This window comes from Pteropus medius, unplaced genomic scaffold (assembly GCF_902729225.1).
Source record: "Pteropus medius unplaced genomic scaffold, Ma_sr-lr_union100, whole genome shotgun sequence".
Taxonomy (NCBI): Eukaryota; Metazoa; Chordata; class Mammalia; order Chiroptera; family Pteropodidae; genus Pteropus; species Pteropus medius.
Window position 1 is genome coordinate 1,518,732 of NW_024353517.1, and position 12,056 is coordinate 1,530,787.

The 12,056-nt window shown below is 38.5% G+C and overlaps 1 protein-coding gene across 1 annotated transcript in view; it reads right to left on the minus strand.

Moving 5' to 3' along the window:
* Positions 1–11,266, minus strand: part of DCUN1D1 (defective in cullin neddylation 1 domain containing 1) — a 28,217-nt gene extending 16,951 nt beyond the window's left edge. The window contains exons 1-2 of the mRNA XM_039850856.1: positions 11,115–11,266; positions 449–665 (exon numbers count right to left, since the gene is read on the minus strand). Of these exons, the coding sequence (XP_039706790.1) occupies positions 449–665; positions 11,115–11,117 (220 nt within the window). The 5' untranslated portion in view covers positions 11,118–11,266. The remainder of the gene's footprint in view (positions 1–448; positions 666–11,114) is intronic.
* Between the last annotated feature and the right edge of the window lie 790 nt (positions 11,267–12,056).

The following is a 12,056-nucleotide window of genomic DNA, read 5'->3' on the forward strand; positions in this document are numbered from 1 at the left end:
AGTAATGACACATACAAAGAGAAAGGCACTCACATACTTCTGTCAAATGTGATTTGCTCACATCTCTAGGAATAAAAAATGTAACTTTTTTGACTTTGGGGCGTAAGTTATGCATAAAATCCCCCACTTTCAGAAAAAATTTGTATACAAATTTCTATATAAACATAAAAGACAAGGAAGGATCTATACCAAGCTATTAAATTTTGGTTCCCTCAGGAAAATAAATAAGAAAATGATGAAGAAACTATTAACTTTTTCTTTATTCATCTATTATGTATTGTTTAAATTTTTTTGAAGTGTATATTACTTTTTGAAGTAATTCTAAGATCTACAGAACTACTGACATATCCACCCAATTCATGTTCTATGTATAGATTACTTCTCACAAGCAGCATATAACTTTGGAAAATTTGGTTCAAAATATTTAAAGTCACGAGCAAACACTCACCTTTGTATCTATTGTATAGTTGTTCTAACTTCTTCCTGTCCAATGATCCTTTTACACTCTCTCGTATATAAAGTTCAGGATTTTGGAAAAAATTGTCTGTAGCAACATCTAACTTCCAGTCATTTTGAGACAGACAACTTACTGCTGTTTTTTCACTAGATTGTGTGAAGATCATAAACTGACGAACTTTATCCTTCTGCGATGATTTCAACTTGTTCTATTGAAACCAGAAAATAAACTGAAACACTATGTAAAATCACAGAAGACTCAATATTTCTATATTCCTGACTAATCATTCTCAACAATACTTTTTTCTCATAAAAATATTAAAACATTTTAGCTCAACTTATTTTTGATATACTATTAATCAGAAAGACAATTTTTATAAAAATCTAAAACACAAAATTTAGTATCATTTTGGATAAGAAACTAGGACAGAGGCAAAGGAAGTTCAACCACCTGCATTTCTTCTAAAAGTGGATCCTGAGAACATTGTGTAAAGGCTCTAGGAGGGAAGTACAGGTACTCTCAAAATCTTGACCAAGCACGAAATTCCAAAGGATATATAAGGCATGGTAGGGAAGAAGGTGACATTATCTAGCCAGCCAGAAGAGCTGAATGATCCTGGGTAACAATAAGATTAATAGGTGTTTGTTGCAGTCCTAAAACCCACTATAAAGGATATAGGTACAATTCTCCTCCCAACCCTATTCCCCCTTGTTTTCTTGCTATTTTTACCAAAAGTGAGAAAGCAAAAGAATAAGTACCTTACATTTCTCCTAGTGGTGTTCTGGAACCAAGATAATTATCAATAAAATTTCCTCAGTATGTTCACTCAAATCAGAAGCTGAAATATGAAAAAGTACGCTGCATCCTTCCAACCAAGTTAATTTCAAGAGGAGTTTCCCTTTTCTCCCCTGAAAGAATCATCTTTTTCCTTAAGCCTGAGCCTAGCACAGCCTCTCAACTGTAATAACCTCTTCTCACTTGCCTTATGTTCTCACAGATTCATTTCTCATTTGACCTGACCCCTAAGCAAAATGAAGCAGGGCAATTAGGCCCTTCACTCTCCTAGTATCAAGGACCATGTTCTTCCTGCCCTCCCACCCAAGCTGGTCTCCTGTGGAATGTCAGCCTCCCCACTATTATTATTCTCCCTCATAAATCCTAATACCATCTCTCAGCAAAATACTTAGGTTCTTCCTGAGCTACTACTGCAAATGAAGGGAGGGAAAGCATGTGAGTAGGACAGAGATTAATGGCAACACATCTGAAAATCCCAGCATCTTTGATCTGGCCCAAAGTGAGAGATCGCAAACCTCAACCCCGGAAGGTTAAGAATTTGTTTAAAAATCACCCAGGTTATTATTAGTAGAAACGGGACAAGAACAGAAAGGTCTCGTTAATCCAAGTCTTAATAATCTTTCCATAAACCACACTGCTTACTGTATATATTTATAAGCCTTTTGAGGTTTTCAGGAAAAAGACTACCAAAGATATACTTCTACCTAATACAGAGTAAAAATAAGACTACACAAAATCAAATATAAAAAAAACCATCTCTAGGAATATGAAAAATATTTATGCCTTGGAGTCTGACCTGTCAGCCATACTCTTCTCTCTGTTAGTACCCTACTGCTTAGGATTACAATTAAAATCTCGACCCCTGTCCTCCATTTAAATTGAGAAACTATAAATTCACTAACCTCCTGTTACCACCTCTGAACACCAGATAATTCATATTCTATTACACAACACATCTCTCAAATGTCTAGGATTCTTCCCTTTTGAAAAATACCTCCGTAAGACTTATTATTCAATTACAACAAGCCCACAATGAAATCAAATCCTAGATACCTATTTTAATATACTCTTTAACTGAGAGGAAACTACTTTGATTTCAACTTTTGTTACTGAAAACTAGTTTTTGAATTTAGTATACCTTTATCCCTTGAGAGATGTAGTATGCTGACACGTTTTAATCTTTCTTTGAAGAACGGAGAAGTACCTGAGGTCACTATGATCATCGGTGACTACTCGATAATATTGTACAAAGTATTGGAGATTAGCCTAGAAGTGTAACAACTATTTCCACATCCTGGAAATTCCTTTTTAATTAAACTTGATGCAATTCATTTGTATAACCTTTTCCCATTCTCTTAATTGCCGTTACAGGCAACAAAACAATCAGGATTATTTGAGGTTTTAACATACAATATTAAATTAATATAAATATTAAAATTCAGTGCACTATTCCCAGAAACTTGAATCACTTTTGAAGAGATGAAGCAAAAAACACAACTTCAGTCAATTTTGCAAGCCAAAAAGAGCTGTTCACTCTAATGACTTCCTGTCAGCAAGACATTAGAAAATTGGGAGAATAAAATAAAAAATCTTACCCACACAAATAACAAAATTATACAAGTGAATTATTATTTAATTCTGTCATTTCTTATTTGAAAAAAGTATGTATAATAAATAATGTCTATGTATATGTAAATATAACAGTTTAACTGGTTTAAAATTCTAGTAATGGGCAATCTCGATTTAAGAAAAAGGGCAGCAGCTACCCATTTCCAACACCATAAAGGCTAATGACTGATACCTGGCAGAAAACTGATAGTATGGGCTCCTGCTAGACTACGTAGTAGTAAGCAATCCCATTCCTGTAAAGTCTGATTAAGAACCCTCCCCTTCTTGTACTTATCATACATTCTCATTTCTCTGTCCACTCTGTGCCTAGAATAAATCCTAACACCTGTTTTCCTACTAAGGCGAATGTACTCAATTCTGTAGTCTCAAAGGCTGTCCCAGAGTGAAGCTGGAGTGGAATATACAGAATTGACCTTTTCCCGTCTATTTAGGAGAGCTGTGACACTCCCACCTTCTTCTCCCACGCCATATGGGGGCACCTGGCAAGGTGTTTTGAGAGTATGGCACCAAAGGCTTAAATTTCTATCAACTTAAGGAAGAGAAAAAGGGTGTTTAGCCAGCAAATAATTTTATAGGGAATGAGAAGATGGATAAAAAACTGAAATGGAAGGAAAAAACAGATGGATTTTCTCTGTTTCTACTACAAACCCAGTGGGCATCTTCCTAAGAGCAAAAACATGTGGTAACTACAATGATTCAGCACACAAATGTAGTACAATGCCATTTACTTTAAGACCTATGTAAAAGGAACTAGAATGGGCACTAAATAAAATTAGGCAATAAAATCTTCAGTACTCAAATGTGAAAACTAGATATCAATTTTCAAGGAAATTCAATATTGTTAAAATGTAAAATGTATAAAGTACAGGATATATTCTGATTGTTTTTGATTTTAGCAAAAATGAGGAGGGAGAAGGAAGAAGAGGAGAGAGGGAGAAAAGGAAAGAAATGCTCTCTTGTAATAGAATAAATAGCCAAGAATATTTTACTAATGAACCTACAAAGTCTATTGTAATAGAAGAGGGATTCAGAAAGGCTCTCTAGTAGAAATAACAATGATCATAAAGTTAAGAAATTCCTCATATAAATATTTCCCTCAAGAAAAACAATGAACATAGAAAATGATGATAATTAACTAAGTCCTACCAATTTCAAAATAGAAATAATTTTAATTAGTAATATTTTTAAAAGCAAAAAAATTAATATCCATTTTATTATTTCTATTATTCTGAATTTTCATCTTCTCAACTCTTAAGTTTCAAATTCATTCTGAACTCTAGAACACCAAAGTCTTTCTATTTTTTATAGGAATTAATTTCCAACTCAATTCTAGTTATCTCAGGAGTGGATGAATATAGCTCACAAAAGGAAATGTTCTAAAAATCAAAACACTGTAAAGATCACCCATAATTCTCACTAAAAGCTCTGTATATTAATTTTCATGTTTACCATACGATTATCAGTTTAACTTCAGCTGAAACTTAGAAGAGCTAATTTAAGTTCAGAAAAATCATACTTTCCATATATGATACATAGTATTCATCTGATAAAGCCAAATGTTACCAATATCCCAAACCACTCATCTATAAAAGGGCTTTCCATAGCTTATAGGTCTGAAGTCAAAAATGCAGGAAAAATCAATTCAACTAACAAGACTACCTACTATTTCTAGAAAAGAATTTCACCTAGGAGCAAAGTTCTGCAAAAAAAAGTCAGGCTAAGAATCTAAGTAGGAATCCTAGAAATCCTCTTCCCTTCTTCCTGCAGAGGCAGTATTTGATTAGTGAAGAGTGCACTCTCTCAAGTTAGACAGGATTTTAATCCTACCCGTGCCTCTTAATTGTTGTGTGACTTTGGGAAAATTACTTAACCTCTGTGTGCTTCAATTTCTTCATCTGTAAACAGGTTACCCGAATTAATTCAGGTTAAACTCTTAGAATTTTAACTAGCACATAGTAAGTACTTTACAAGTCCATGAAGAACAATACTGAGAGAAATAAGTAATTTTACGTAAATGGTAAAGAAAGAATACCATAATCAGAAAACTAGCAGCTAACATTTATTTGAGCTCCTAGTGTGTGCTAACTATGTGCTAGATATTTAATTATTAACAATCTTACAAGGTGGTTCTCATTGATTCCATTTTACCAATGAAGAAACCAAGCATCTGGGCTCAATTTATCTAAAGACAGACTCGTCCAAAAAGGAGCAGAGCCAGGAATGAACCCTGGTGTCTTACTTCAAGGCACAGTCTTCTTATTTATTCCACACTGTCATCAAGTGAAAGAGGAAAAAAAGGGCAAAAGTGTAACCACTGACTAATTATGTGTGCACTGGGGGAAGGAGGTGAATTGTGAGCAATATTTCTTCACACATTTTTTTATGGAAAAGTTAAATAAGTAACCAATTGACCTTTCACCTTTCAAATGTAAATAATCTGCATTCTGACTGAAAATTGCCAATTACACATTCCCTAACTAAAAAGGCTAGTTTACGAATGGAACTTCTCTTTCGAGTTTTTTGGAAGGGAGAGGAGAAAGGGATAGGTTATTTTTAAGATAAGTAATTCAACAAGAAATGTATTTGTAGTCCTATTGCTCTGTTCTTAAAAAGATGACGACAATCTATAGCTTAAAATACGAAGAGGTGGTAAATCTGGGGGCACTGAAAGTCAGGGTTTCCTTTCCTAATAAGACTTGGAACCCAGAGGAAATGCAAATACACGTACAGGCTACGGCCAGAAAATATAAGTAAATGTGTACAATTTCAAATATTAAGCAAAATAAAACAAAAACCTTCCATATTCTTAGAATAGTTATTTATGACTAGGCCTGTGGCTCTTATCATTCATCTGTAAACTTCTCTCACTCTGAATGATAGTTCAAACAAACTCTTCTTTAAAAGGCACTGTACTAGTACTACCAAGTCTAATGTGAGATAATATACTTTACTATGTAATTATCATACCCAATGGTGTTTTATATAATGGCAATTCACTTGAAAAAAATATTTCAGTAAGTATACTTGGAAGATCCAAACTGGTTTCATATATTTTTAAAGGACTTTCCTCACAGTTTTTTTACAAAAGTATTCTGTTAATGGAAATTTAAAAGATTTTCTCCTCCCCATCCTCAGAATTATTAGGTTATTTGAAAGATGACAGTAACTATAAATGGAATAAATGTTTTGACTTTGTTTTAGAGAAGACTGTTTTGACTATTAAAAAGCTATTTTTGCTAATTCCTGATTACCTACAATAGGATGGAAATAACCTTAAAATGTTAGCCATCATATTTCAACTGATTCTCCTAAACTTATTATTGAACTTCTAACAAGTAGTAGTCAAGGTAACTAATTTAAATTTGCTATTCTCCATCTTTTATAAAGAAATCTGAAATTAACAAAGATTACTAGGGCAAAACCAAAAAATAATTAAGTGAGATTTTTAAGTTCCATAGTTAAAGAACTTATAATAGTGACTAGCATTAACAGTCATGTGATAGTTTCATAAACAGAATGACTCTTAAAAACTGAAATCCCTTAATTCTAAGGTTTAATATCTACTCAAATTCTAAATCCAGAAATATCAGAATCCTATGAATAATAAATAAGCATTCTAAATGTTTATTGAAATGAAAATATCCTAATATAACAAAAAAAATGGGCCATGTACAACTTATCTCTGTTCCCGAACACTATGTTCAGTGTTAAGGGATTCAAAAGTGTAATGCAATAGAATTCTTGAGGAAACCCTTTAAAAGTAAATCTCTCCTAAAAATGTTACAATGTAAATAAGCAGCCTAATCATTCTCAGTTATTAGGTACTAATTTTATAATATGGGTTCAACGAAAGGATGAAAGATGCTCTAGTGGCATTTCCCCTTCTCTTTCTGTTTTTGCTTTTTCTTTGTTGAGGGGTATACACTTAAAGTAACTAAACTAGATAGTCAGCAGGTTATTCAAGAGCTTGTTTGTGTCCACAAAGCAACTGAATCCTATTTGGAACTATTTCTCTTCATCAAATGTCATGGCTAATACTATCACAACTTGAACTTAAAAAGTGGCTTTCTCACAGATTTTCATTATGCTTGACCCAACCATAATCAAGAGCCATTTGCCTTAAATGAACTCGGCTGTTTAAAACTTAAAAAGAACACCGCACCACAAGGAGTTAATTTTACTTTCAACTTGTTTAGTATATGTACCAAAAGTTTTAATTTTCAATCACTTAAAAATTTAAAACATTTGATTATAAATGGAAACAATTATTCAATATAAGGAAGAAATCAGAGTGAAACTAAAAAAAAAATTCCACACACATACTGAAAGAGTGCTTGCTGGGTGTTTTGTTTTGTTTTGTTTTGTTTTAAAGATGAGGGGTAGATAAAATGTGTAACCAGAGACCAGGCTTCTAATCCCTGCTCTGCCACATATTACCTCTTTCACCTGGTCAAATCATTTAGCACTGCCCAACCACCATTTCCAAATATGTTAAAAGGAGGTAGCAATACCTATCTCACAAATTTGAGTGGAGATTAAATAAAAGTAACAGTGGTAAATTGTCTGGCTAGCAAACATGTTCCCAATAAATGTTCATGTCCTCCTTTCTCCTCAAAGGCCCAGTTTTCTGCAGATAGGCATTAAACTACATATAATCTATTAGAATATATTCAAAAGCAGTCTATGAAAGAGGTTTTGTTGTTTTATTAAGTAAACTCAATAGTTTTTATTGAATATTGGACAGGTGTAGTAAAAAGAATTCAAAATTCTGTATACAAAACCTGCATGGTAAAAAAAATTATAATATGGGTTTGTTGTCCTTAAAAACTGCTTTAAAAAAATAATTATCTATAATATTGCAACAGGACACTATGGGACAACAGGAACAAGATCTATGACGTCACTCAAAATCTTCAGTAGCTTCCCATTTCTCTTCAAATAAAATCCAATATCCTTACAATGCCCACCATCATGCCCACCCCATCCACTCCTCACTTCTCAGACCTGATCACTTCCAATGCTCAACATGCCCCTTTCCCCTATAAAAACTGCTCAGACCACACTGTTCTTAATGTTTTTCAAACTCTCTCCCCACTTATCTGCGTGACTTACTCCTTTATCTCCTGGTTTGCTCAATATTCGCATCATCAGTGGTACAGACACCATTTTGCAACACCACTTCCACCATGCCCCAACACAGTGCCAATTCCCTTCCCTAACACTTCTTTTCTTCCATAGTATTTAACATCTTCTAACATAGTAAGAAAAAGATATACTATGTTTATTATTTGCCTCTCCCTACTAAAATGTAACCCTCACCAGAGCAGGGATTATCATCTTTCAGTGAAATACATACACATACATACACACACACACTGCCTAGAACAGTGCCTGGCACATAGTAGGTATTTAATAAATAAGTATCAAAATGAATTAAGGCCCTCCTTTAACTTACTTGTATATATGTATGCAAAAGAATGTGAAACAGGTTCTTCAGATGTAACCTTGAACAGGCCTACATTCATCCCGACTTATAAACTCTAGTATTTGTTCAAAATACTATCTTAAATTTCAAAGTCCACACATTTTTTAAAAAGCCATTAAAAACAGGGTAATTAACACCATTAATCATCTACTAGTTTGAATTTTGTTACTTAAAATATTCATTAATAATACTTAGGTTTTCCTGTGTTTAAATGAGTAATATAATTTCAAGTCCAATTTCAACCATTTCTCTAGATTTCCTGTGAGTTAGAAGATTACATGTACCACAAATACTGGGGAATATAGTAAACCAGGAGAAAAGTTTCAGTTCTGCAACAATTTTGCAACCTGCAACCTCAAAATCTCCTCAATCCTCAATTTCTTCTGTAAAAGGGAAGAGGAGTAAATAAGATGATCTCAGGAACCATTTCAGGTCTGGAAATTCTATGATTCTGTGAGTCTATAAAAATGTAGAGGTTACACAGTCTACACACTTGTCACGTATCTAATAAAAATCATTAGAGCCAAAATTTTTATAGCTGAATGGAACTTGAGAAATCATCAAATCCAATTCTGTCATTTTACAAATAAGAAAACAACCCAGAAATTTTGAAAACTTTAAAAAAAAATTTATGTAGTAACAGAATATTGTCTACTTTTGGAGTTATTTTTGGTCTTTCTATGGTGTGTCAGGTAGATTGACTGAATAATTTCCTTATACAAAATATATCAGATTATCCCATCACTTAAGCTTTCCCCAGAACTGACAATACATGTGCTCTAGAAATGAGCTGCACTACACAGACCAAAAACTAATTTTGGCCCGAAAATTGTATCAAGAAACAATTATATTTATAATGAAAAATTTCTTAACTAGAAAATTCCTATGGCCTAACTTCTATCAGGGCCCACGGTGATTTAGTTTCTAAACCAGCAAGAGCATACCAAGATAATTCTAGGGACATGATCTGAGTTCAGCCACACAAAGTGTTTTAAATTAGTAATATCTGTCACTACTGGTATATTTAAATGAGTTATGGCTAAGTTCCAAAGCTAGCTAATTTAATATTAACAAAAGGAAAGCAGCTTACAAGCTCCAATCCAAGCTAAATTCTCATATAAATCACAAGAATCCTGAATTCCTGAACAGGTAATGAGCAGTATCAAGACCTTGGATTCCAGAGGATGCTACTGACTGGGAGACTACTAAGAACAGAATACATTACAGTGCTCTCCTTGGGTGTTTACCAGGGAATTACATTTCATTATTTTAAGCTTACTACTCATCTACACGTTGAGAGTTTGGAAACTTTAGGATTAATGTCTATGACCATCAAAATACTTAAGAAATTAGAAATTGTTTAGATGCCCAGGTGGGTCCCTGAACACTGTAATATCAATCCAAACATTAACCTCTATTTTATGGCAAAGTTTTCTTACAAATACAAATGGTAAATTTTTGTGGAACTTGCCATTGAACATAAATCTTGAATATATGGCAAACTAAACCACATATCCATACATGACACCAAAATTCGGCCAAGCTGGAGGCTGGGGCTAGATAAGTGTCATTCAGCAGAAATAAGGGCAACTAAAAACAAAAGACACTGGGGCATTCCCTTAACACACACACATACACCCTCCTCAAAGAGGCCTTTATGTTCCCCATGAGCAAACGGACAACATCATTTTTACTGTCTATTCATATAGTAACCTGCATGGAATTCAACTCGTGCTCAGACTATAAGGCCAAACATCGCTTCTAAAAAATAGTCTAACAGTCAGGTACATAATTACCAGAAGGTAAACAGACTACTTGACTGCACGTTTTCAAGCCTGTAAGATATTTTTCCCAAACAAAAGAGAGAATAACTTGACAAACTGTTTTTTAAAAATCACAAATGGTCTTTAACTGGCGTCATAAAGCAATTACCTCTCTCACCCCAAGCAAATGAAATATGCGCTCAAAAGGTAGCAAGTCTGCTTCTCCTAATTTTATGAAATGAGAACAGGTTGCACTTCCGTACTCCGCCCCTCGCCCTCCCGCCCTGTCCCCCAAGCTCAGCGGGCTCCAGTGCTCTCAGTAGAGAGGTAAATATAACCTCCACCAACTGGCCAGTTAAACTCATTTTCCAAAAGCATGGGACGCATTAGACAGGATGGAGAAAGGAAAAGGGCTGATACCCCGCCCCAAGCAAAACTGCCTGCAGACTTGAGGGGTGTTGGAGCCGGGAGCGGAGGAAGGAGAGGACCGCCGGGAAAGTCTCTCCTTCTCCCCGGCGGGGCGGAGAGGGAAGCCCCGGCTCCGGGGCGGGGGGGAGGCTCCTCACCCGGAACCCCGGACCCCGGTCCCCGGCCAGACACAATGGAGCCGGTGAGGGGAATGGGCAGGAGCAGGGCCGTTGCCCCGTCCCCTCCCCCCGCACCAACGCCTCCCCCACCCGCGCCCGACCCCGGCGAGGGTCACCGGAGGCCGCTCCCCGCGCCCCAAACTCCCCGGGGCTCCCGACTAGGCCCAGCTCCGCTCCGCCTCCTCGGCTCTCACGTAGCGGCGGCGCCCGGGCGGGAAGGGGCGAAGGAGGAAGGGCGAGGCGGGAGGAGCGCCCCGCCGGAGAGCGGGACGGAGGCCGCGGGCCGCGGCTCGGGGCGGCGGGGTCGCCGCGGGGCGCAGGGCGGCCGGGGCGGGGGTGCGCGGCGGCGCCGGCCCCCAGCCGGCGGGGCGGGCGGGAGGACGGCCGCAGCGCCTCACCATGTTGGTGTCCTCCAGGCCTCTCCCCTCCTCCTCCGGCTCCGCAGCGAATGGACGGCGGCGGCGGCGGCGGCTCCTCTCACGGGCTCGCCGGGCTCCCGCTCATGCGCAGTGCGGGGCGGCCCCGGCGCGGCCCGAGGAGGCAGCCCCGGGCCTCGGGGAGGCGGAGGGGCGGGGGCGGGCGCCGGGAGCCCGCGCGGGGGTTCCCCCGGGCGCGGGGGTCCCCCCGGACAGGGGGCGACGCACGCCCTCCGCGCGCCGACATCCTCCCGCCGCGCCCGGCGCGCCCCGCGGGGTGGGGGCCGACGGACACCCACCGCCGCTTCCCACGCGCTCCTTCCGCGGTGGGGTGTCTGCAGGTCTCGAGGACGGACGAGCGATGGCAAATAACTTGAGCAGCTAGCTAGGGGCGACTACAAGGAATAGGACTGAAGTGCTAGCTCCATCCCAAACCACCCGTCCCCATCAATACCAAAAAAAAAAGAGGGAGGGTGGGGGATAGTGAAAACACCGCCGCGTTTTCTGCCCCCCGCCGCACTTTCCGGTATCTGGACAGCATCAGGTCACCCACGTAGACATGCCAGAGGAGACCTGAGTTTAGCCATGTGGGAGCTGTAATGCCCTGTAGTATGGCACAGACTCGTTCCCAGACCTCAGTGTCCACAGGGAGACCAGTAGGACATCCCCAGGGTTCCAGGCGAGAAGGGCTGGGTATGCAAGGCCCCCACGCATGCACCTAGTGGCGGAAGTTACGGTATCAGCGCCGCTGATTGCTTGCTCTAAATATCTGTTCAGCTCAACCTTCTTAAGTTTTGGGAAGTAAAGAACATTTTTTCTTTGAGGGTTGACTGACGTCAGCCTGGGTGGACAGTCCAGACTTGACCCATTCCTGGTTTCAAGGCTGGTGAGGCCGAGGGTGCCAGAATTCTGAGCAGTGGAGGT